At 44.2% G+C, this 27,576-nt stretch overlaps 1 protein-coding gene across 2 annotated transcripts in view; it reads left to right on the top strand.

The window, feature by feature from the left end:
• Nucleotides 1–27,576, top strand: part of CAND1 (cullin associated and neddylation dissociated 1) — a 447,264-nt gene that overhangs the window by 259,745 nt on the left and 159,943 nt on the right. For both annotated transcript variants that reach the window (XM_033958594.1, XM_033958595.1), the window contains exon 9: nt 18,585–18,726. In XM_033958594.1, coding sequence (XP_033814485.1) covers nt 18,585–18,726 — 142 coding nt within the window. The remainder of the gene's footprint in view (nt 1–18,584; nt 18,727–27,576) is intronic.

Genomic DNA, 27,576 nt, shown 5'->3' with positions numbered 1-27,576 from the left:
CGTCTTAAAACCAAATATCTGGCCAAAACGGTCAAATTCCGCCACTATCCCTGGGAGAGAAAGCACAGGGCGCGTGACAGTAAGCATAATATCATCTGCAAAAAGCAGCAACTTAGTAGAGACCTTACCATGAGTAAAGCTCCTAATGTCCTGACGGAGACGAATATGGTTAGCAAAAGGCTCCATCACCAAGGTGAAAAGAAGGGGTGACAGGGCACAGCCCTGTCTAGTCCCCCGTCCCAATTCAAAAGATTCCGTATATCCACCATTGATCAACAGAGCAGCCAGCAGCTTAGTATACAACAATTGCACCCATGAGAAAAATTGCCCTCCTATGCCCATAGTTGACATAGTGCTCAGCAAGTACGGCCAATACACCCTATCGAAGGCCTTCTCAGCATCAATCCCTAGTAACAACAAAGCTGGGGGGCCTCCCTGCTGGGCCGACCAAATTAAGTGCAACAAACGCCGGGTATTATCAAAGGACTGCCTCCCTGCTATAAATCCAACTTGGTCATCGCAAACCAAGCGCGGCATATGATGTTGCAGCCGGCGAGCTAAGATCTTAGTAAAAAGCTTATAGTCCATGCCCAATAGCGAAATAGGCCTATACGAGCCACAGTTAGCTGGATCCTTACCAGGCTTTAATATGAGTTATTCCAGCCAAACGCCACGAATGCGGCAACTCGCTAGCTACCTCAAGGCCATTGAACATAGCAGTGAGAGGGCCCACCAAAGATGTTTAAACTGCTTATAAAAGCAATTAGAAAACCCGTCCAGTCCAGGAGCTTTACCATTAGCCATGGTCGAGATCACCCAAAGGGTCTTCTCCGTTATCGGAGCCGAAAGCTCCTCGGCCTCTTCCGCCGTCAAGCTCTGCACTTGAGCCTGCTCTAAATAGTCATCTATAGAGCCCTGGGGGGCATGATGCTCCAGGGTATACAAAGTTTTATAAAAAGCCAAAAAAACCTGCGCAATATCCTCCGATGAGTGACAAAAAGCACCCCCAACAGAATGAACCCCAGGAATAAAATTCCGCAGCCTCTTCTTTTTTAACTTATAAGCCAACAACCGACTCGCACGATTACCATGTTCAAAATGTTTTTGTTGCAAGCATTGCAGCTGTTCAGAAATCTCCTTCAATTGCATCTGCTGCAAGTCCTTTCTCGTCTGCTCTAGGCGAGTCAGCAAAGAGGTATTCCCAGAGGCCAGTTTATGGGCGCGCTCCAGAAAAAGTAGCTGTTTCTGCAACACTTCCAATTTCCGACCCTTTTCCTTCCTACAAAAAGATCCAATAGAAATAACCTGGCCCCGCAATACCGCCTTCAAGGCCTCCCAGAAGGTAATTGGGGAAACCTCCCCAGTCCCATTGAGTTGAATATAATCTCGTAACTCTTTTTCAACTCTGAGAGCTGTGATAGGGTCGGTCAATAAACCATGCCAAAAACGCCAATATCTCTTACCAAAAAGGGATGAGGTGGGAAGCAAATCAAAATAGACAGGTGAATGATTTGACTAGACTCACAGTTCGATGGTGGCCTGAGAAATTTGAGATAGCAAACACTTGCTCACCCCCCAGAAATCAATGCAAGAGTAGGAGTTATGCACCCCAGAAAAATAAGAATAATCTCTGGTGGAAGGATTAAGATGTCTCCAAGGATCTACCAAATCTCAAGTCTCCCACAAAGCTGACAGCCATTTGCGATCGGCCTTACCATACTGAACCCTGGTGGTCGAGTTATCTAAGGAGGGCTCCATGGTAATATTAAAATCACCCCCCAGGATCAAATGCCCCTCAACTTCTTCTCGAAGGACAAGGTCCAAAGCATCAAAAAAACTCACTTGCTCCGCATTAGGAGTATGAACATTACACAGCGTATAGAGAACATGTTCAGTTTCAACCTTTACCAAAAAAATATCAGCCATGAACATCACGTGCAACATGTTTAACTAATGGATTCAGGTGAGCAGCTATCATAATACCCACCCCATGTTTTGTTAGTACCTGATGTATCGGAGGCAAAATAGATATGGGAGTACTTTTTATGATGCAGTAAAGATTCAGATTGTGGTTTAAAGTGGGATTCCTGAAAGAAATCCACCCCAGCTTTTAAACGCTCAGCCTCCCAAAACAAAAGCTGTCTTTTATGTGGCATATTTAGACCACGGACATTTAAAGAGAAAAAAGTAAGCCCCCTAGCAGTCATCACCCAGCCTCAAAACACAAACCCACATTCACCCCAGCACATAAACAGCAAAAAATACCACACACAAGCCCCAAAACCCTGAAACCCCCAACCCCCCCAGCAACCTCTTCCCAGCTATTCTCATACCCCAAACCTCCCCCATCCAGCAACCTATCCACAAGAAAAAGGCCCACCAACAATAGGGCAAACAGAGGAAGCATATCACCCACAAACAGCCATCACCACGCCCCTCCCCCTTCCCGCTGTACAGAAAAAAAAGAGAGTGCAAAGAAGATAAGTCCCACACAAACCAACCAGACAAAGAGTAGATAGGAGAGTTTCTGCTTCATCACAAAACCAAGTACCAAGGCCCACAAAAGAATCAGCCAGAGGGCCCGGGGTCAGACCCCGAGTGCCGTTGCAAACGCCTGCCATTGCGAGATACCCGACGCCATCGATGGGAAGATGCCACAGAGACCGTCTCCGACGTCTCCATCACAGGGTCCGCAGAATTGGGCCTGTTCTTTTTAATATTTTTATAAACGATATTGCTGAAGGATTGTCAGGTAAGATTTGCATCTTTGCGGATGATACCAAAATCTGCAGTAGAGTAGACACGCCAGATGGTATGAATAACATGAAGAAAGACCTGGTGAAGCTTGACGAATGGTCTGAAATTTGGCAGCTAAAATTTAATGTTAAAAAATGCACGGTCATGGATTTGGGCTGCAAAAACCCAAGGGAATGGTACAGATTAGGGAGTGAAGAACTTATGTGCACGACAAAAGAGAGGGATTTAGGTGTGATTGCATGTGATGGTGTTAAGAAACTTCAAACTTTTGTGAAACACACTAAATCCTTAAAAAAAGGCTAAAGCACAAGATAAAAATCCAAACTGGATATAATGGAGAAATTCTTTAAGGATCTCAAGCGCTCACAGCTAAAAGCCTGATGTATCTTACAAGCTAATAACCATAGGGTGAGCTATCATTGGTCCTTTTAAATTCTCCCATTTACTTATTTTTTATCAAAAACATTCTTTTTTTCTTTTTTTGATTTGTTTAGATATTTTAAACGTGTTAGATATTCTGACTTTCGATTAACAACCAGTACTCTTATATTCAACCATATGAGTCATAGAGTACTTAACTTTGTGACGACGGAAGATCTCCGTTTCGCTCTTCCTAATTTTAGAAGAGCTTCATCAGGGGAAGTGCCAGCAATAACACAAAATAAACGGTTTTCTCACATTTAGGGTATTTGGATGCCATGATCTCTGTCCCTAAGTGCTGCCGCCACTATTTACTGCACCCTTTCTCCAACCCCTCGAGTCTTCCAATGTCTGTAATGCTCCCGTACTTCCCCCGCCGGTTCCAGCTGGTCGGGACATAGGAGGAAAAACAGCTGCCACAAAATCGAAGCCCCTGGACTGCGCCCGAGCGGCCTGCCCCGGCAGCTGAATGGAAGAAAGTAAAAATTTTTTTTTTTAAAATAAAAGAAAGATAAAGAAAAAAGCAGCGATTCGTGAAGAAAAAAACACAAACTGTGGTGTAGAGTAGGCACGAAGTAACAAAGTTAAACGCAGAGAGTCAAAGACGGGCTTCTCGGCTCCATGGAAAACTGAGAACTCAGGAGACGCGCCCTACGCTGGGCAGGAAGGCACTCGCGCATGCGTGATGCGGTCAACTCAAAACTTCTAGTTTCTTCAAGCAAGTCTGCTTGCGAGCTTCCGCATCCAGGCTCCACTGATGATGTCACCCAAATGTGAGAATAGGCTGCCTGCTTGTCCTGGGATAATACCCAGATCTGAAATCATATAGGATTGTGATGAGTTCAGTGTCGTGTTTTTGTTTTTTTTGAGACAGTTGATCTGGGGATGTGAGTAACTTGGTGGAGTATGTCTGCAAATTAATGGTGTAGATGAGATTGTAGCTGTAAGAAACTGTGCATCTGTGTGGGGGATGAAGGCAGGGATATGGTGGGGTGAGTGTCCCATGCTTTCCTCTTCCATACTTCACTTTCTGATGTCCTCCACCCCAGCCTATCACACTTTCCTTCCCCTTCCTTTTTCACCTTCTCCGTTCTCTAACCATTACCTAGTCCTCTCCCTTTTGCTGCTCCTCTTTCCCCTTTCCATATCCTACTCGCATCACGTGTCCCTGATATCACCTTCTCTTGACTGACAAGGCCTGGCTTGCCGCCTCCTGCTGTTATAACTGGTTTTTGTGAAGAGCTCAGAGGGAGCCATCTTTTCACTGTGGGCAAATCAGCCATTTCTGATGCCACAACAGAGGCAGCTGGTGAGTGCCAACAGCCACACCTGAACGTGAAGTGGTGGTGTGCCATTTTGAGACAGAATTAGAGGAGGAAAAGATGATTTGGAGAAGAGCCATACCACCAGTAAACCTGGAAGAGAAGGTCGGACTTTGAATGAGAGGAGAGAGCAACTCTGTCTTGTCGTCTGCTTGTGGCTGTTTCTGTGTTCCTTCACTTGGGCCTTGCCTTTTCCTGAAGAATTACCCAATTTTGTGTGATTATACATGTGCTCAATTGTTTGAAAAATTCTGTGCATGCATTCTTCAGTGTATAATTGTGACCTGCTGGATGGAAAGGTACAGGTACCAATAGGTGGGATATGTGACTTATTTATACCACAAGATAAAAGGATATCAACTGCATAATTCTGCAAAATTTCAGTCTTTGGTACAGGCTAAATACATCTTCAAAAAATGACAAAACCTTTATCAATAAAGTAATTATTTATTTAAAACTTTTTTATACCATTTACAAAAAACTAAACAGTTTACATCAATTAAAACATACATAAGATAAAAACAAACCATATCATAAAAGCTACATAAAACAATTTCTTCTATTCACTTATCAACTAATAAAACACAAGAGTACACTAGCAAACAAGGTTAAACAGATTCTTTTCTTTAAAAGACGATTAATAAATCACAAAAATGCAGTAACAAACAGCTGAGTTTTCAACTGCTTCTTAAATTGAAACCGGTTTACACACAGTCGTAATTGGCCCACCAGGACAGTCCACATTTTGACACCAGCAATACAGAAAGTCATCACTCTAGTTCAGACATGGGCAACTCTGGTCCTCAAGGTCCAGAATTCAATCGGGTTTTCAGGTTTTTCCCAATGAATATGCATTGAAAGCAGTACATGCAATTAGATCTCATGCATATTCATTAGGGAATCCTGAAAACCTGATTGGATTCCGGCCATCGAGGATCAGAGTTGCCCGTTTCTGCATAATTTTCCTGCACTATTGGAATTAATAGCTTTTGCCACAACTTGTCAAAAGTACCGTAGTGTTTGATGGTAAATAGTCTGATGGACCACAAAAACAATTTTATGTTGCACCCGAAATACAACTGGTTACCAATGTAGTTAGAACATAAGAATAGCCCTACTGGGTCAGACCATGGTCCATCCAGCCCAGCATTCTGTCCCCATTGAGGCAAATCCAAGCCACAAGCACCTGGCAAAAACCCAAACAGTAGCAGCAGTCCATGCCACTGATCCAGGGCAAGCAGTGGCTTCTCCTATGTCTTTCTCAACAGCAAACCATGGAACCCCCCCTCACCTCTCCAGAAACTTGCCCAAACCCTCCCACCACAGCCTCCAGCAATGCATTCAAGAGCTTAACTACTCCTCGTGTGAAAAAACATACCCTCCCATTGGCTCCAAAAGCACCACCCTGCAATCTCATCAAGTGTCCCCCAGTCCCTGCAAATCTCGATGCAGTAAAAAATCGATCCATTTGCACCCACTCTACACTGCTTAGCATCCTGCAGGCTCTAGTCATATCTACCTCCAGCCATCTCTCCCTCCAAGCCGAAGAGCCCCAACCTCCCCAGTCCCTTCCCACACGAGAGGAGCTCCCCTATCATCCCTGCTGTTCCCCTCCCCCAATCCCCCCACCTCCCCCCGAGACAAGGAGACCAGAACTGAATGCAACACTCAAGGCGAGGTCGCACCATTGAGCCACACAAAAGCATTACAATATTCTTAGTCTTGTTTACCATCCCTTTTCTAATAATTCCTAGCATTTTGTTTGCTTTCTTGGCTGCCTCCCCCGCTCATTGGGCAGAAAGTTTCAGCGTATTGTCCATGATGACACCAAGATCTTTTTCTTGAGCACTGACCCCCCCCAAGGTGAACCCTAGCATCCAGTAACTGATTTGGATTATTCTTCCCAATGTGCATCACTTGTCCACATTAAATTTCATCTGCCATTTGGATGCCCAGTCTTCCAATTTTCAGCCTTAAGAACATAAGGGTTGCCTCCGCCGGGTCAGACTAGAGGTCCATCGTGCCCAGCAGCCTGCACCCGTGGCGGCCCATCAGGTTCATGACATGTTAAGTGTCCCTGCCTTTCCTATACCTATCTCTATGTCTATCTGTCCCTGCCTTTTCTAAAGCTATGTCTACGCTTTATCACCTGGATCCTGATTTTTGGCAGGTTTGAACAGCCTGAAGTAGATTCCGCCGTGGTGCAGGTTATTCAGCGCGCAGCCCTCCTTTGTGATGGGGGAGTGAGGTTTCAGGACTCTCAGGAATGCAGGGTGGATATTATGTTATGAAACATTCTTTCTAGTGGCATCCTCAGGTAGCCAAGCGGCAATGGCCACTTCCTTTATGGCATGTGCCTGTCATTCTGGCCTGCGCAAGGTGTCCTCTGTGGAGGTGCATGCCTGTCTTCCACTGGTGATGGTTGGTGTGGATTAGGTGCCGGGCATCCTTTATGATCTCATTCAAATTCTTAGTTTATTCGCTGCTGGTGCAGTGTCTGCGTGCCAGGCTCTTTGGATCCATCTTTGGACTGAGGATGCTGCCTGAAGGATCATCTTCAATGGACATCTTTTCAAGGAGTTGTCGAACGCCACCCTATGTCGCTCCCTGTGAACAAGTTTCGCTGGACATCGGTAGGGGGTCGCAGTACTCTTCGTTCCTTCCGCAGGTGTCGTCAGGGATACACAGGTTTTTCCTTCCAGAGACAATAGTTCCAATTCCAGGCATCCTTAGGTTCCTGTGTAGTGCCTGCACCAAAAAAAAAAAGGGATATTGACGCCAGGGGTTGGGTATGGCTTCTTTATCTCGAAGGCTGACTTCTCAGTTTTTGTCAGGAATGGACTCGACCTTCATCCGTCACTTGTTAGTCCTTCTTTGCCCACCTCTGACTTGGTTTCTGGATTCCGGCAAGTCGACCGGAACAGAGTCTAGGATACACAATACTCTGCAACGCCTCTTAGACATTGGGATGCTGGAATCTTTTCCAGAACATGAATGGGGGCTTAGGCGGATACTTCATCGTGCCAGAAAGGCTCAGAGGATTGGAGACCTATTCTAGATCTAAAGTCGCTCACCTGCTTCTTGCAAATTCCCTTTTTCCGAATGGACACTGGAGTACACGGTGATAGCTGCTGTCTCTCCAGGAGAGTTTCTAGTGTCCCTGGATATCACAGAGGCTTACTTCCCATATTACAATCTGCCTGGAGTATCACAGATTTCTGCATTTCCATGTTCTGCAACAGCATTTCCAATTTGCAGCTCTGTCCTTGGCCTCGTGAAGGCTTCCGCACTCTCATCAAAATGATGATAGTGGTGGCGGCTTTCCACCAGCAGGTGTGTCCAAGTCCATCCTTCCTAGGGCAGTTGGTGATTCCGTCTCGTCTGGTGTATGAAAGTACAGTGGAGATGGTAGTGTCTCTGCTGCAGCCATTAGCAAGTTCAGAAAGAGACGACCTTCCAGTCCTTGGAGTTTCTGGGGCTTCTCTTTGTCTCCATACTGGGTCATGTATTTCTTCTCAAGACATATAGATAGAACCTTTGACAACAGATCAGAATTCTCCTGGACTGTCCGGCTCCCTTGGCTTGGTTTTATCTGCTGGTTCTGGGGTCTCTGGCAGCTTCCTTGGAGGGGATCCCCTGGGCCAGAGCGCCCTTAACAGCAGTCCCTCCTATCTAGTGGTCTCCGCAGAGTTTTCCCCTTCAGACGCCGTTCCCCTGGACAGTGCCAACTAACAGCAACTGGAGCTGGTGGCTTCAGGGGCAGGCTCTCAGCCAGGGCTGGCTTCTTTGGATTTCCGAGTGGATGACTCTTAGGACAGATGCCAGCCTGTTGGATTGCAGGCTCACTGCGGGTCCTGCTCCATTCAGGGGCAGTGGGTTCCTGGTCCAAAACATTGGTTGACCAATCATCTGGAGCTTCGGGCAATTTGGCTGGTGCTACTCACTCTCCAACTTTTCTGAAAGGACCAGTGGTGCAAGTTTCTTCGACGCCACAGTAGTGGCATACGTATATCATGAGAAAGCTTTAGTGCTCTCTCTTTTGAGCCAGAAAGATTGTCTACAATCCACTGGGCAGAAGCGTATCTTTTGTCTTTCTCTGTAGCCCATGGTAGCCCAGGCAGACTTCCTCGGTTAAAAGTTCTTGGACACAGGAGCATGGTCCCTCTCGCAGGAGGCATTCCGTCTGATCGTACAGAGCTGGGGTTAGCTCCAGAGGGACTTGTTGGCTTCAGCAGAGGACTCAAAGGCCAGATGCTTTTTCGGTCGACGAAAAGTGAGGAAGCTAGGGCTAGTTTTTTTTATTATTATTATAAACGCTCAAGAAAAACACAGCAACCATGAAAAGAAATAAACACAAGCCGCAATGAGAGAAGGCACAAAGTAGATCTGAGTCTAGCACAGAGTGTCAAAATAGGACTTCTTGGCTCTGTTGAGACCTGAGGAGACGCGCGCCCTGCACTGGGCGGTGCGACAGTCACGAACTTTCTAAAATTCTACAAGCAAGTCTGCTTGCGAAGCTGTCTGCATCTGGGCTTCGTGGATGACGTCACCTACTTGTTGAAAATAGGCTGCCTGCTTGTCCTGGGATAAATAATTTTATTTTTTATGGTTACAATATGTCAGATTTGAAATGTGTATCCTGCCAGAGCTGGTAACATAGTAAATGACAGCAGATAAAGACCTGAATGGACCATCCAGTCTGCCCATTAGTTATTCTCATTAGAAATATATGATTAAGTTAACTTGTCTCTTCTTTGATATTTCTGGGCCATATAATAAAGTCTACCTAGTAATGTCCTAAGTTCCAACTGCTGAAGTTGCCGTCCAAGTTCACTCCAGCTTATCCAACCATCCCGTTGTTTGCAGATTATCTACCATGGCCAGTAACGTCCTCATGTTCCAAGTTGGTTGATGCCCTCCCCAGCCTATCCTACCCGAATCATCAATTATGGGCCACAAACCATACAAGTTCGTCCAATATCTGCCTTAGTTCTTTAATTTATATCATTTGTTTGTTTCCTAATTAAATATCTTTTGTGATTATCCCACACTTTTTAAAATTCCATCATCGTTTTCTTCTCCACCACCTCCTTTGGGAGGACATTCTAGCCATCCACCATGCTCTCCGTAAAAAAGAATTTCCTAACATTACTCCTAAGTCTTTTTCCCTGCAACCTCAAGTTATGCCCCATAGTTTTACCATTTTCCCTTCTCTGGAAAAGATTTGGTTCTATATTAATACCTTTTAAGTATTTAAACATCTCTATCATATCTCCCCTGTCCCTCCTCTCTTCTAGAGTATACATGTTTAAGACTTTCAGTCTCTTCTTATACTTCTTATGATTCAAACCCCTTACCATTTTCACTGTCTTACTCTGGACCACCAAGTCTTTTTTATATCCTTTGCCAGATATGGCCTCAAAAACTGAACACAATACTCCAAGTGTGGCCTCACCAATGACCTATACAGGGGCATCAACACCTCTTTTCTTCTGCTGGTTATTCCTTTTTCTATACAGCCTAGCATCCTTCTGGCTACAGCCACCGCCTTATCACTTTGTTTAGATGCCTTTAGAGCCTCAGACACAATCACCCCAAGGTCCCCTCTCTCTGTCAGTGCTCATCAGCCTCTCACCTCCCAGCACATAAGGTTCCCTCGGATTTCTATCCCCCAAATGCATCACTCTTCACTTCTTCATATTGAATTTTAGTTTCCAGACCTAAAAGAGAAAAAAGGTCTTTTTTTGTTTGTTTGTTTACATTACAGTGCTGGCATGGGGCTGGGGTGGGTGAACAGTCTACAAAATAAACCCACCAGGACATTTGGAAAAAAAAAAAAAAAAAAATAGTGTCTTATTGGGTAGGAAAAGTGAATCAAACAGAACAGTATGCACCAGACACTTCATTTCATCTGTCATTGATCACGTAGAACAATGGACAAAAAACTTCAAACTAAAACTAAACCCTGAAAAAACCAAAATATTCATGGCCACCCCAACGAACAAATACCATTAATCAACTTACAAGGGAGAAACTTTCCTATTAACCCCACTATAAAAATCCTAGGAATGACCTTGATCTACAACTGACATTCTACGCCCACACCGACATCTTAGTAAAAAATGCTTCTGCCTATTTTAGAAACTACGTACGATAAAACCATATTAGTACAATCACTAATCCTAAACTCGCTGGACTACTGCAACATCATTTACCTAGGATCTTACAAAAAAACTACCAAAAGATTGAGAACAATCCAAAACACAGCCATACGACTGATTTTTGGCCTGAAAAAAATCAGACCATGTCACTCCATATTTTAACAAAAACTGCACTGGCTACCAGGCAAGGCCAGAATAATTTTCTAATTCGATTGCCTATGCTTCAAAACACTATTCGGTACCGCACCCACCTACCTTCTGAAACACTTTGTTCTCCAAACAAACTCCGCCTCTCACGCAGAACACTATTATTCGCCTTTCTAACTCCCAAAGGATAATAATAATAACAGTTTATATACCGCAGGACCGTGAAGTTCTATGCGGTTTACAATGATTAAAAAGTGTTACAAATTGAGTAGAGTTAACAAAGTTAAAAGCTAGTGATTAACAGCTCTAGAAATCAGTTATGGTGGAATAAGGTGAGAGGGGCACAAGATTGAGTTTTATCACCTTTCTCTGGATCTGTTCATAGACTGTCCAACCAGATGGCCGGAGAAGGAGGCCAAAGTCAGGGCCATGCTTCAAAGACATCTGGACATTCGGGCCATAGAACCTGCCCCCAAAGTCAACTTGGGCTCAGGCAGATACCCCATATACTTCATTGTGCCCAAAAAAGGCACAGAGGACTGGAGGTCCATCTTAGATCTCAAGGCAGTGAATGCCTTTCTGAAGGTCCTTCATTTCCATATGGAACCTGGTAGTTCATTGTAGCTGTGGCTCCAGGAGAATTTTTGGCCTCTGTTATCTGCATATTTCCATCTTTCTAGGCCACAGAAAGAGGTTTCACATACTTCAACAGCATTTCCAGTTTGCAGCCCTTCCATTCAGATTGGCGAAAGCCCCACACACATTCACCAAAGTTATGGTGGTGTTTATGGCTCATCTCTGGAAGATGGGGATCCAGGTTCATCTCTACCTGGACAATTGACTGACCAGAAGCCCCCCCCCCCCCAAGGCAGGAGTGTGAGATGGCAGTGCAACGGGTGTTGGAATTGCTCCAGTGGTTGGGCTGGATTGTCAGATTCAAGAAGAGCAATCTGGCACTGACCCCGACTCTGGAGTATCTGGGAGTTTGTAGACATGGCTCTATTTCTTCCAGAACTATACAAACAGAAGCTGCGATGACAGATCCTTTCTCTCTTGGCAATGCAGATTCTCACTGCATGGCATTATCTTCAGGTGTTGGGCTCCATTGCAGCGTCCCTGGAAGTGGTCCCCTGGGCCCAGTGCACATAAGTGACTTCTCCAGGACTTTCCCGGTGGTCCCCACAGAGACAGTCGCTTCAGATGCAGCTTTCATGAACAAGAACAGCGAAGAACAACTTATGCTGGTAGCTTCAGGAAGCCTCCTTGTCGAAAGGCATGCTTCACCGAATAACGGAATGGGGGACTCTCATGACTAATGGCAGCCTTTTTTGACTGGGGGGCTCATTGCAGGCCCCCTCAATTCAGAGCAAGTGGACTCACCATCAGAAGAGGTGGTCCAGAAATTGTCTGGAGCTTTGGGCTATCCATCCGAGGGAAAAGTTGTAAGAGTGTTCTCTGACAACGCCATGGCAGTGGCTTATGTGAACAGACAGGGAATCACCAGAAGGCTATGTGTAAGGCAAGCACCATTACACATAGAGGTTCAGATGCTCTACTGGTGGGCAGAAGCCCACCTCCTGGCTCTTTCAGTGGCCCACGTGGCCGGAGTAGAAAATGTTCAGGCCGCCTTCTTAAGTTGTCAGTTCCTGGTCCCAGGGGAATGGTCACTTTCCCAAAAGGCGTTCAATCTCTTGTTTGCTGCTGGGGCAGGTCAATGATGAATTTGCCAAAAATTTGAAACTGCAGTGCTTTTTGAGTTTTTGAGTTTTATTTATGTCTTACCCCCTTGGACTGTGGTGGGCCAGGTCATTTGCAAGATTGTGAGTCATCTGGGTCTCATGATCCTAATGACCCTAGACTGGCCTCACTGACCATGGTATACAGCGAGACAGGAGCCTCAAGCTGCCTCTTCATAGTGGGCTTCTGAATCAGGGGCCAGTCCCCATGGAGAATCCACAGAGCTTTGGTTTTACAGCATGGCTCTTGAGCGCAAGGCTCTAATCCACAATCCACAAGATGTAGTTATTGCTAATCTCCTATGGGCTAAGAAACCATCTACTATAGCTGCCTAAGCTAAAATTTGGAAGGCTTTTCAACAGTAGTGTGAAAAGGATCGTGTGGAGCTGCTACAGGCTCCCATTCCAGTCATCCTGGCTTTCCTTCAAACCAAACTGGAGGATGGCCTTGCGGTAGCCTTCCTGAAGGCGCAGGTAGCTGAGATTTCCTGTTTCCTGGTGCAGAGTTGCAAGATTTCGCTGAAAGGTCATCTGGATGTGATACGATTCCTGAAAGGTGCACCTGCTGAGGCCTCCTCTGCAACATCCTTTCCCTTCATGGAATCTTAACATTGTCCCAAAGGGCCTCACCAAGGTCCCATATGAGCTGCTTGATGAAGCTTCTCTTTTGGATCTCATGATCTAAACTATGTTTCTGGTGGCTATTGTTTCAGCACTGTATATTTCATAGCTGCAGGCTCTTTCCTGTAGGGAGCCCTTCTTTAGAATTACAGAAACAGGTGTCACTTGCCGTCATGTACCCTCCTTTCTTCCGAAGGTTGTTTCTGATTTCCATGTCAACCAGGAGGTTTGTCTGCCTGTTTTTCAGTCTACAAGCTCAAACAAGCAGGGTAGGATTTTGAGAGAGCTTGATGTGCAGAGAGCTTTGTTCCAGTACTTGGAAAAGACCAATGACTTTTGTCTCTGATTGTCTGTTTGTGCTTACCAGCCAGCCCCGATGTGGCAGGCCAGCGTCCAAGGCCTCTATAACTAGATGGATTCGCATGGCCATATCTTCAGCATACATCGCCTGTGGAAACAGCTGCCAGTCTCTCAAGGTACATTCCACCAGGGGTGTTGCCTCTTTATGGGCAGCGTCTCAGGCAGTTCCTCCTGCAGAGATTTGTAGAGCAGCTATGTGGTTTACTCTGCATACTTGTTCCAGATTTTCCAGAGTGGATGTGGTGGCTTGAGAGGACACCACTTTTGGGTCCTCGGTGTTGCGGACAGGCTCTTCTGTCCCTCCCTAGACGTCAACCATTGCTTTGGTACATCACCATATGTACGGATTCCTGAGTGGATGTAATAGACTGAAAGATTAAGTTCTCACCTAGATGATAATCTTTCTGTTAATCCTCTCAGGAGTTAGTACGGTTCTCCCTTGGTGTATTCTGTTTTGCCTGCTTTTCTGTCTCTAATGTTTCTAGATTCCAGGTTATTCTTCAGCCTTTGGCTCCCTCATTTTTGGTGCTCATTGCACTCAGGTTGGTTCTCTAAGATTGTTTTATACAAATTGTTTCTAAGTTACAGAGCAGAGCACAATTATGTAAGGGGTAATTTCCCGTTCCCCTCCTCCTTGTATTCTGTTCCAGTGGAGCTCAATTGCTTTGGGATGTAATAGAAAGGGGCTTCAGGGCCCCAACTCCATGAGGGAGGTGCTCAAAGCTGTAAGTATTCATACTTCTGCAAGTCTAGTTAATGGGAACAGATTGATCACCATACATATGGACTCCTGAGAGGATTAACAGAAAGATTATCCAGGTAAGAACCTAATCTTTCATTGGGGCCTTATTAAAAGCAGTTTTAAAGTTCTAATTAATCAACTAGAAGGGTATACAAACTTTCTGAAACTATTAAAATCATTAAGGGGGAATTCATCAAAGGGCACTAACCCCCTTTTCTACGAAACTGCACTTCCTGTTTTTAGTGCGATGAGCCGCACTGAATGGCCTGCGCTGCTCCCGACGCTCATACAGTTCCTGTAAGCGTCGGGAGCAGCACGGGCCACTCAGCATGGCTCTCTGCGCTACAAACTGCTAGTGCAGTTTAATCAAGTTTCAAGTTTATTTATAGCTTAATATACTGACCATCTTATGTATCTGGACGGTTTACAATATTAAAAATTAATTAAATCTGATAATTTTTAAAATTTAATTAAAATAAAATAAGAAGAGTAAAACTAATATTATGATATATTAAGACTTATTAGAGAGGGGGTAAGTAAGTGTGTTAGGGTAAGTGTGTTAGTGTACACAATCACTATAGACACCCATTATATTCCTATGGGCATCTTTAGTGGTTAGTGTGTACTAATGTGCTTAGTGCCCTATGATAAATTCCCCCCTTAAATTTTGCATTAAAAATTTCAGAAAAAGATTATTTAATCTGACCAGGAGTGTTTAAATGTTTGTGCATAAATATATATTTATTGCATGACTTCCTCCTTGTCAGTTGAATGACACATTATTCTAAAATCATGAATAGCAAATTAACTATTATTTTAACATAGGCAAATTCTTACAAGAAAACATGTGTAGCTCTATATTAACAGTTCTTAAGTTGAGATTCTTTTCCTGAATATTCAAAATATAAATTATGAACATGAATGTTTTATAAACATGAACATTGTTTTAAAGCGTTCATATTTTTGCAGTTATTAAAGCATTTTTAGTTTGTAATATTTTTACTTGCATATGTCAGTGTGTGCTCTCAATTAGTGTTCTAATGCAATAGGTGTGTCATTCTGGACAGTAGGGTATTCTCTCCATGTCCACAAGCCATGCAGAGAGAATCCACTCCAGGTTTTCAACCTCACCTTCTCCCGAGGACTCTACTGTTCCCTTCAGTGTTTCCTTTGCACACAAGGCAGAAGGTGTTTTTCTGATCTGCTCTGTATATTTCTTTATTATTTTAAGTATTTTTTGTGGCTTTCGATATACCAGACCTCCCAAATGCAGGGGAAAGCTCTGCCTGCCTGGAGAAGAAGCAGACTTGGATCTACAGCTGGCAGATTAATCCCTTGGGGATAGGTTTGACCAGCTTGCAGAAAACTTTGTGGAGCTCAGGGTCTGTATCCCTAGTTGCTTAGCTCACATACTGATTTGGGATGGCTTAAGTGCAGGCTGTTAGGCATCCAAAAGGGACTCAGCAAGGCTCCTCAGGGTGCCAGCTACAATTTTGCCTGCCCTCCTTCACATTCGTGTGGTTCCATTGGGGTTGAGGATCAGTCCAACTGGCAGCCCGAAGATATCAGCATTTGGAGAACTGGCTGATTGAGGCAAGGTCTCTTCTCTCAGATTCAGTTATGAGTTAGAGCTGAGGCAGGCTGCAGCACCTTCAGAGCACATGGTGCAGTGAGTAAAGTTGTTACAGTCTATGGGGAAATCAGGGGGAGGGGGTTGGGGTCTGAATAAAGTTTATTTTAGTCTTGATATACTGTGTATAAGATGTTAAGTGATGTACAATTTTTATTTTTTTTTAAACCCTATGTTTGGAGGTTTCTCCACATTCTACCTCTAAAATTCTGTTTTCAGAGATTTTTTAAAACTTTTACATAGGCATTTTTGAACCATTTTTTAGCACTAAAACACTGCTGCAGTAGACTTCCAACAGAACCCTTCCACTTGTTGTTCTATCCTGAATGGAGTATAAGCGCAACTCACGTCTTTTCCCTGGCATGCTGATATGAGTGTTTTAGTCATGGAGCACTAGGATGCTCCTGAGGGTTTTCTAAAAGTAGCCACAATGACTTGACTGTATCCTATAGCAAAAGAATTTCCAACAGGTATTCTCCCAGCCTAAGGTGGATTCCTTAGTTGCACAGGTAACCGAGTGCACGTTCCTTCCAAGTGATGGAGGCATGATGCTTAAGGATACACAGGATCGCAGAGTGAATGTGGTCCTAAAAAGACAATTTGAAGCTTTGACCTTAGGGATCAAAGCAACTGCAGTAACCTATTTTTGTAACGCGCTTGTCGTACTAAGATGCATGGGTTCATCCTGGCAGAGTACAAGCTTTTGCCCCAGCTTTTGCTGACAGGGGTGTATTATGTGGCCGATGCTCTCTGGCATCAGAGTCATAAGCAAAGTCTTGGCTTATTCGATTTCAGCCTGCAGAACCCTCTGGATCAGGCAATAGGCAGGGGATTCCTACTCAGCTTTCAAAGAACAGACATTGTAAAGAAAGGGTCTGGATGATCTGATGGCTAACATGGCAGATTGATGGCCAAAATTTCTGCCTGACAGCAGACCTCTAGGGGTTCTGGGTGGTCTAATTTTCATAATTCCAGGTGGTTTTGTCAGTACTTGGGTGGAAATTCATCTCAGAGATCCTACTAGGGATCCAAGACAGAGATTTACAGGGCTTAGGTGAAGCCAAGTCACCGGGTCTCACCCCACTTCATGCTCCAAGAAGGGCACCAGGTCTGAAGTCTTCCCCCTGAAGATAGGAAGAAGACTCTAAACTAAACTAAGCCTTAGGTTTATATACCGCATCTTCTCCACAGAAGTGGAGCTCGACACGGTTTACAAAGTTTAAAAATATGGGAAGAGAGAAGAGAGAGAGTTTACAGAGCATAAAAAGAGGGGATGTAATCAGGAGAAGAGATGTTATATGCTAGAGAAAAGCCAGGTTTTCAGTTGTTTCCGGAATAGTTGTAGGGAGCCAAGGTTCCGCAGCGGGACAGTGAGATCGTTCCAGAGGCCTGTGATTTTGGAGAGGAGGGATCTACCCAGTTTACCTGCGTGGAGGATGCCGTGTAGAGAGGGGAAGGATAGTTTATGTCTGTGGGCTGATCTGGTGGTAGTTGGTGTCGGGGCGAGGAAGGTTAGAGGGATTAGGGGCGGAAGGATGCCATGAATGATCTTGAAAGCCAGGCAGGAGCATTTGAAATGAATTCTGGAAAGTACTGGGAGCCAGTGAAGATTGGTAAGTAGAGGGGAGACGTCGTCATATTTGCGTTTAGCAAAAATCAGCTTGGCCGCAGTGTTCTGGATAAGCTGGAGTCTACGAAGACTTTTTTTCGTTAGGCCTAAGTAGATGGCATTACAATAATCGAGTTTGGATAGGATGATGGATTGTACAAGTACGGTGAAATGCTTTTGGTGGAAATAGGATCTAACTTTCCTCAGCATGTGGAGACTCGGCATATGCAGAGGTCTGGGAGCAGATCTCATCAGACCACTGGATGCTGGAGATGATTCGGGGAGGGTAGAAGTTTGAATTTGCCTATTCCCTAACAGACTGGCTTGTGGACTCCCCAGTGAGGCGCCCACTCCGCCTGCCTACTATCTCAATCAGAAGTTCAAGATAAAACTGATATTTTGATGTCAGTCAGACTTCAAGGGTATGAAGAATAATCTAGCTTTAATTCACTGAGGGAATGTTTGAGCTCTATAAATGTATGTTATGGTTATTTTGATGTTTCGATTGTTCAATTAAAATGTTTTAAGATGTGTGTTATACTTTCATGGCAGAGCAGATTTGTAGTTTGGGGAGTCTCCACATACCCCTTCTTCTTATGTGTTCCTATATAGGGCTATCGCCTGCTATGGTATAAACTGAAGGGAGTAGCAGAGCCCTCTGGAGAAGGAGATGGAGTTGAAAATCTGGAGTGGATTCCTTCTGCACAGCTCACAGGCATGCAGAGAATATCCTACTGTTCAGAATGACACACCTATCTACTAGAAAAGATATTAGCAAGATAAGAGCCTAATCTCTCTCTACTGTCTTGTAAAGGTCATGTCATCTAAAGTGTTTGAGAGGTATGCAGATAAAATGAATGGGGGCATTTGGCTTGTTGAGTGGAAGAATTTCCTTTGTCAAATCAGTTAAGTATTTTTTGTTTTATCCAGGGAAAAATTAAAGATGACATAGATGATAGATTTCTAGTGTTCTCAACTCTAGGATATAAAATGTTTCAGAAATTACCTCCCCTTTTAGCATTGAAGGCATTCACTTTAAAAAAATACTATTTGATGAGCTAGTTATGAAATAATTGCAGGTTCCCAACATTGTCAAAGCTTTGCATAAGCAGATGAAGGAGAAAAGTGTGAAGACTCGTCAGTGCTGTTTTAATATGCTCACAGAGTTGGTTACTGTATTACCTGGGGCTCTCACACAACATATTCCAATACTTATACCAGGTAAGAAAATTGAATATTAGTAAATAGATATATTTGTCTTCTTACAACCAGAGGAACTAGTAGGATTTGTGAATGTTTTAAAATGATGCGCGTTTTTTTTTTTGTTTTTTTTTTAATTATTATTAATTTATTGATACTTAGGCCAATCGTGCTTTTTTTTTTCAGTACAGCAAGGGCATAATGCAAAGCTCATGTGTCTACTAGGTCATATTTGCTTGTAATCTTTACTTATGCTTGCTTTAAATTATTTTAAATCTTTAACAATATTTCTCCAGCTTCAGATTCAACCCCTTTGGCTTCTGATAATTTTTCACGTTCAGACCCTCTGGCCTTAGCATTGCAAAGCAATCTTTCTAATCTTAGAAATACTGTAAGGCTAAATCTTCCAGACATTATACAACTTCATCAGTTCCTTATTTCCCTTTGAACAGAATGGCTTCTCAATCATTTAGAAGCCAATGATTTTCCATCAGTATACTCTCCTTGCACAAGACTCTGGAAAATCTTTCCAGGATCCTTGGCCACCTCACCAATTCAAACATTTTAGTCTATTCTCCTTCCACTGTTACAAGGTGGTTTTTTGAACGATACTTAACCAGATCGTTGGAAGCATGCTATGATGACTTGAAGACTGAACTTTGAGGACTTTCTTAGAGATCAGAACCCACAGGTGGCCCTTGAGGTTAATTCCCACCCGCCCACCCCAAAGCGGAGGTTTTTTGGCTCTTTAGCCAACCAGGAACAGGGCATCGCTTTGGTAGGATTTTTCTATTCTTTCTTTTTTCTTCCAGGCATAAGTACTTCTACAACCACATTATGGCTGGGAAACATCGTGTCACCAAAGCTTCAGCTCAGATTACATCTTCTGTCTCTGTGCAGACAGAAGATTTTACCCAGGCAGAAAGAGTGGTTCCATGTGCCAGCTGTCTTCAGCTTGAATCCCTCATTAAGGAAGTAAAGGAACTGAGAAAGGAGGTGGCAAGTCTGAGAAGCATCCGTGAGAATGAGCGGTACATCGATGAAATGGTTCATAAGGTGTCAAAGATTTCTAGCAGATGAGAAGAAGAGGCTTTGCTGAGGGAAGACAGCTGGACTGAGATTACGGAATCCTGCAAGATTGATATTGTTACTCCACCCGCCTTTTGAACTGAAGAACCGGTATGCTGCCCTGGAAGTGGAGGAGATGAGAGCATCCCAGGGATAAGAAGGACCAAAGCTTGAAATCCCTAAAATTGCTGGATCCATGATTACTAGGAAGGGGTAAAGTAGTGGTGGTTGGTGATTCCCTTCTGAGGGGTACAGAAGCGTCCATCTGCAGACCAGACATGATGTCCCGGGAGGTATGCTGTTGACTTGGTGCTAAAATCCAAGATATTACAGAGAGATTGCCAAGACTCATCAAGCCTGATGATTGTTATCCGATGCTGCTCATCCACATTGGCATTCGATAGCGTACCACACCGCAGGTTGCTGAGCAAGATGAGTTCTATGGGATTGGGCGATACATTGACGAAATGGATTGGGAACTGGCTTGGAGGTAGACTTCAGAGGGTGGTGGTGAACGGCACCCCCTCCGAAATGATGGAGGTGATCAGTGGAGTGCTGCAGGGCTCGGTCCTGGGCCCGATCCTCTTTAACATCTTTATAAGAGACTTAGTGGAAGGGCTGCGAGGTAAAATGACATTATTCACCGATGACGCCAAACTGGGCAATGTAGTGGGCAAAAGTACAACGGAAATAGATTCAATGCCCGACAACATGATGCACGACCTACTACTATTGGAGCGCTGGTCTAGGTCCTGGCAACTCAGCTTCAATGCCAAAAAATGCAAAGTCATGCACCTGGGCAGCCAAAATCCATGCGACTTACACCCTTAATGGTGAGATCCTAACAAGAACTGAAGCAGAACGAGACTTAGGAGTGATCGTCAGTGAGAACATGAAGACTGCCAATCAAGTGGAGCAAGCTTCATCAAAGGCAAGGCAAATCATAGGTTGCATACGCAGGAGTTTCGTCAGCCGTAAGCCTGAAGTCATTATGCCATTGTATAGATCCATGGTGAGGCCCCACGTGGAATACTGTGTACAGTTCTGGAGGCCGCATTACCATAAGGATGTGCGGAGACTTGAGTCAGTCCAGAGAATGGCCACCAGGATGGTCTCAGGACTCAAGGATCTCCCGTATGAGGAACGGCTAGATAAATTAAAGCTATACTCTCTCGAGGAACGCAGAGAGAGGGGTGACATGATCGAGACATTCAAGTATCTCACGGGCCGCATTGAGGTGGAAGAAGTTATCTTCTTTTTCAAGGGTCCTGCAGCAACAAGAGGGCATCCATGGAAAATTAGGGGCGGGAAACTGCACGGGGACACCAGGAAATTATTTTTTACTGAAAGGGTAGTTGATCGCTGGAATAGTCTTCCACTCCAGGTCATTGAGGCCAGCAGCGTGCCAGATTTTAAGGCCAAATGGGACAGACACGTGGGATCTATTCACAGAGAAAGGTAGGGGAGGGTCCTTGGGGTGGGCAGACTAGATGGGCCGTGGCCCTTATCTGCCATCTATTTCTATGTTTCTATGTATTGATTCTGCAGAGGTACCCCTGCGAATGTATCAAAAGTGACTTTGTGGCTCTGGGAGAGAAGGTGAAACATAAGAATTACGGCTGCTGGGTCAGACCAGTGGTCCATCATGCCCTGAAGCCCGCTCACTCAGTGGCCCTCTGGTCAAAGACCAGCGCCCTAATTGAGACTGAGACTAGCCCTACCAGCGTACGTCCTTGTTCAGCAGGAACTTGTCTAACTTTGTCTTGAATCCCTGGAGGGTGTTTTCCCCTATGACAGACTCTGGAAGAGCGTTCCATGTTTTCCACCACTCTGGGTGAAGAAGAACTTCCTTACGTTTGTACGGAATCTATCCCTTTTCAACTTTAGAGAGTGCCCTCTTGTTCTCCCTACCTTGGAGAGGGTGAACAACCTGACCTTATCTATTAAGTCTATCCACTTCAGTACCTTGAATGTTTTGATCATGTCCCCTCTAAATCTCCTCTGTTCGAGGGAGAAGAGGCCCAGTTTCTCTAATCTTTTGCTGTATGACAGCTCCTCCAACCCCTTAACCATCTTAGTCGCTCTTCTCTGGACCCTTTCGAATAGTACTGTGTCCTTCTTCATGTACGACGACCCGTGCTGTACGCAGTACTCCAGGTGAGGGCGCACCATGGCCCAGTACAGCAGCATGATAACCTCCGAACTGTTCATGATCCCCTTTATCATTCCTAGCATTCTGTTTGCCCTGTTCACCGCCGCTGCACATTGCACGGATGGCTTCATCGATTTATCAATCAGAACTCCCAAATCCCTTTCTTGGGAGGTCTCTCCAAGTACCGTCCTGGACATCCTGTATTCGTACATGAGATTTTTGTTACCGACATGCATCACTTTACACTTGTCCACGTTGAACCTCATCTGCCATGTTGATGCCCATTCTTCGAGCCTGATTATATTACATTGTAGATCTTCGCAATCCCCCCTGTGTCTTCACTACTCTGAATAACTTCGTATCGTCCGCAAATTTTATCACCTCGCTCGTCGTACCTATGTCCATATCGTTTAAAAAGATGTTGAAGAGCACGGGTCCAAGCACCGAGCCCCGCGGCACCCCACTGGTAACGCTCTTCCAGTCCGAGTATTGTTCATTTACCCCCACTCTGTTTTCCTATGCTCCAGCCAGTTTTTAATCCACGTGAGTATTTCACTCTTGATTTCATGGCTCGCAATTTTCGAAGTAGCCGTTCATGCGGAATCTTGTTGAATGCCTTCTGAAAGTCAAGATATACAATGTCGACCAGGTCTCCCTTGTCTATCTGCCTGTTTACTCCCTCGAAGAAGTGCAGCAGGTTTGTTAAACAAGATATGTCTTTGCTGAAACCGTGTTGGCTGGTCCTCATCAGCCTGTGTCCGTCAAGGTGATCAATGATGCGGCCTTTTATCAGCGCCTCTACCATCTTTCCCGGTACCAAGGTCAGGTATGCAGGTAGTATTCTCGTCCATCCTCCCTGTTGAGGGTAAGGTCAGAGATAAATGTGTGGCTACATGGATGACATCGTTGAGAGCATTTTGAGTTTCTGGACTATGGGATGATTTTCCAAGGCCTGCTGAGCAGGGATGGGGTATACATCTATGAAAGAAGGGAAGAAATATCTTCGGCAGCAGGCTGGCTAATCTACTGAAGAGGGCTTTAAACTAGAAGTGATGGAGAAGGGTGAATATAAGCCCTCTTGGAAGGAAATCTCTGAATACATCTATGTGGATGGGAAAAGAGGGCAATGTCTGGAAAGCAGTATATACTAATGCTCGAAGTATGAGAAACAAAATTCTGGATCTAGAAGCAGTGATGGAAGAAAGATGAGTTTGATATAGTGGCGATCACAGAGGCATGTTTCACAGAGAACCATGACTGGGATGTAGTTATACCGGGCTATAATCTGTTCAGGAAAGACAGGGTAGGAAAAAAGGAGGGGTGTAGCATTATATGTTAAAGATCATTTTAAAGCCACACAATTGCAGGATCAGGATGGTTACGATGGGCTGGAGTGAGCTTTGATGGAACTTAAGCACACTACTGGGCAGGGCTCTGGGTTTCTTGCCCAGAAATATCTAAGTAAAAGGACCATTTAAACTAAATAATTAATTTATGGAGCATGTATGGTTGGGCAGACTGGATGGCCCACTCCTTTCAGTTTTGCCCACTGCATTTCCACTCCTTCCAGACATTCCCATCCAGACAATTACATCAACCTCCTGATACATAACCCTTAGTCAGTTGTGATTGATATAAATTTAAAAGATGAGGTAATAGTAGAATTTGAAATGATTTGAAAAACTTCACTGTGAATTCATCCCTACCCATGACGGATCCAGCCCTGAGAGACTTCAATGCTGCCTGTAGTTCCTTAAATGATATAGGCGCTTCAAGATTTCCTTTTATATGCTCAGGAATTTTTGGCCCATGAATTAATTTCAAAAAAATCTATTCCCTCAATTTCATTATTTGAATAAAGCTCAAAAGAATATAAAGCTTTGTAATAATCCAAAAATTGTTTTAACACATTTCCAATTTGAGTATGAATTTTATCTTTCGCATCTTTAATAGCCACAATCTTTACTTTTCTTTTTCTTTTTTTTAGCTTTAAGATAGTTAGCCAATAATCTTCCTGCTTTATTCAAATTTCAATAATATAGAGCCTGCTGAGTAAACAAATCTTTGCTAGCCAATTGGGAGGAAATCTCATTATATTTATATTTAGTTTTCAAAAGGGTCTGCAATATATTTTGTTTCCATTTTGAGGTCAATTGTTACTCTAAAGTCAAAATAGTTTGTTCCAAATTGGAAAATTCTAATTTTAGCAGTTTCCTAATATGCGCCGAATATGAAATTATTTGCCTCTCATTGTGGCTTTGAAAGCATCCCATATAGTTTCCAAAGAGATTTTCTCTGAGGTTTTGAGTTTAAAGTACTCATTCATTTTTACTTGAATTTCCTCAAGAAAGTTTGAATCTGCAAGCAATGTATTATTAAACTTCCAAACAGGTCTATTAGAATCTTTTTCAGTAACCTGAAATTCTTTCCAAATTCCAGCATGATCTGTCAAAAGGATCGGGTCTATGCTGGCTTTTATAACCTGTTGAGTTAAATGATCTGAAACAAAATATAATCAATTCTTGAAAATGATTTATGAACATGGGAACAAAAGGAAAATCTGTGAGCATTAAAATGAAGAATTTGCCATATATCTTTCAATCCACATGAATGCACAAGATTGTCTAGACCTAATGATTTTAATAGTAATATAGTAGATGACGGCAGATAAAGACCCGAATGGTCCATCCAGTCTGCCCAACCTGATTCAATTTAAATTTTTTAATTTTTTCTTCTTGGCTATTTCTGAGCAAGAATCCAAAGCTTTACCCTGTACTGTGCTTGAGTTCCAACTGTCAAAATCTCTGTTAAGACTTACTCCAGCCCATCTACACCCTCCCAGCCATTGAAGCCCTCCCCAGCCCATCCTCCACCAAATGGCCATATGCAGACACAGACCGTGCAAGTCTGCTCAGTACTGGCCTTAGTTCAATATTTAATATTATTTTCTGATTCTAAATCCTCTGTGTTCATCCAACGCTTCTTTGAACGCTTAATTGCTTACTAGGTTGTTTATCCAATAATGGATCCATGACAGCATTGAAATCTCCAGCTACAATTAAATTAGATGTAGCCAGTGACAGAATTAATTGCTGGAGCTTTTAAAAAAACTCAGCCTGATTTGAATTAGGAGCATAAATATTAAGAAGCATCAGGGCATCGTTTCCTGAAGTCATATCAACCATAGGAAATATTTTTTACTGAAAGAGAAGTAGATGCGTGGAATAGTCTCCCGAAAGAAGTGGTAGAGACGGAGACTGTGTCTGAATTCAAGAAGGCGTTGGATAGGCACGTGGGATCTCTCAGAGAGAAATAGATAATGGTTACTGCAGATGGGCAGACTAGATGGGCCATTTGGCCTTTATCTGCCATCATGTTTCTATGATAGGAAAACTTGTACAGTAAAAATTCAATTTAAATCCAAGTGCCCTCGTCCCCCCTCTCCAATTCTCATTCCAATTCTAATTTACTTTCCAGTGCAATAGGTGAGACATTCTAGACCTCTGGGTTATTTCCTCTTACCCGCATGCTGCAGAAGGAATCCACTCCGGATTTTTCACTCTGCCTCTGGGTGTACTTCACTGTACAGTTTAGTGCCCTCTACAGTTTTTTCCTTCTACACCCATGCCTGCAGTTGTACGTGTTCTGCTCTCCCCTTCACTGTGCAGTTTAGCGCCCTCTATAGTTTTTTTCCTTCTACACCCATGACTGCAGTTGTATGTTTTCTGCTCTCCCTTTCACTGTGCAGTTTAGCGCCCTCTACAGTTTTTTCCTTCTACACCCATGACTGCAGTTGTATGTTTTCTGCTCTCCCTTTCACTGTGCAGTTTAGCGCCCTCTACAGTTTTTTCCTTCTACACCCATGACTGCAGTTGTATGTGTTCTGCTCTCCCCATTTTATTGTTTTTATTCAATGTAGTTTCATCCCCTTTTCAGGTTATTTCGTGCTTCAAGCAAATTTGAAGCTCTGCCTGCTTGGGAATTCACAGACAGGTCTGTAACAGACAGGCCAATCCCTTTTTGGGTACCTGTTGGCCAGCCTGCATAGTTTTTTCTGGCGCTCAGGGTCGTTCCTGTAGTGGTCTCACCTTCTGTTATGCAGAGGTCAAGTGCAGGCTATTAGGTGCCCTTACGAGGCTCGGCGGTGTCTCGCAGCACATCGGTTGGTCCACAGGGGTGGAGATATACTGTAGTCAGACATAGGAGTCTGACTGGCAGCCCGAAGATTAGCTTTGAGGAAGCATTCCCAGCATCGTGGCAGTGAAATTCTCATACAGCTACTGTGAGAGAGCTGAAAGTAGGTTTGCAGCATGGATCCTGTCAGGGCACAGTGAGTACACAGGCTGACACCCTGGGGAGGTTGGAAAAGTGGGGTTTTCAGTGTTTCTAGATGTTCCCCTGTGTTCCCCCTCCTGAAAAATCTTAAAACCACTGTTTTTAGAGTTTTGGAGTGTGATAAATATCGCTATTTTGGTGTGAATTTTATGCCAGCAACCATCTTGAATTTTTAGCAATCTTTTTGTCTTCAGCTCCCTGCTTCCTTAAAACTTCTAATTTTGCCTTGAAAACTGTTGGGATGGAGTCCTTAGTCTCTCCTCATCTGGATTCTTGCCAGGATTGTGCAAATTTAGCACTTTCAGAGTGTCGTGGTGTTGCGTGGCGCAGCTGGGGGGGCCCAGCTTAGTTCCACTCCCCACAGAAGCAGGTGATCAAATGCTCAGCTAGCCCAGTGGGGTGACCGACATTGCTTTCGGGGCTCGGATAGTTCTTCAGTCAACAAGGCTGCAGACCCTCCCCAGCCTAAGAAACGCAAATTTAAGTCATCTAAGGGTGCTCCAGGAGCTGGACGCCTTTTCTAAATTCATGAGATTTTTGTGGTCAGAGTTTCAAAACAAGTCTTCCCCTGCTCAGCCTCAATCTGCCTCCATGGCGTCTCTTAGTGGCATAGTGCCTTTGGGCATTTCCTCGCTTCAGCCTGCTGCGGCTGTTGCACTGCCTGATCCTGATCTGGGGGATCCGGATGCTGATCTTTACCTTACTGATCCCTTGTTTGCTGATACAGCGCTTCCTGGACTGGGGGATCCGGGCTTGTGTGCTGGATTTGCAGATCCTTTGGGGACCTTGGATCATGGTGATGCTACAGTCCTGCACTTATTTAACTTTAAGGCTCTTCCGGACCTTATTGTTGAGTCTTTGCAGGAATTAAACTTAGTCACTCAGCCGGCTCTGTCCACTTTTACCTCCTGGCTTTGTAGTGTGTGCTCACAAACTTTGGGAGTATCTGGGAATCCGATTCAACTCAAGGGAAAACAAAGTGTTCCTCCCGGAAGCCCACAGAGAGAAGCTTCATTAGGTACAGAAGTTTCGGAGCGAGTCTGCTCTGATAGCATGGCATTATTTGCAGGTTCTGGGATCAATGGTTGTGACCATGGGCTTAGTACCCTAGGCAAGGGTGCACTTGCGTTCGCTGTAGGATATTCTCCTGTAATGCCACATATCTATCTAACAAGGGTGTGCAATAGTACAGTGGTACCTCGGTTTACGAGTGCACCGGTTTGCGAGTGTTTTGCAAGATGAGCAAAATATTCGCAAAATCGGCGCCTCAGAAACCGAGCGCGCTTCGATTTGTGAGCGCCTCCCCCCCCTGCGAA

Source organism: Geotrypetes seraphini, chromosome 9 (genome assembly GCF_902459505.1).
Source record: "Geotrypetes seraphini chromosome 9, aGeoSer1.1, whole genome shotgun sequence".
In the NCBI taxonomy this organism is placed as follows: Eukaryota; Metazoa; Chordata; class Amphibia; order Gymnophiona; family Dermophiidae; genus Geotrypetes; species Geotrypetes seraphini.
The sequence above is the reverse complement of the archived record's forward strand: the minus strand, read 5'-3'. Positions and strand labels throughout refer to the sequence as shown.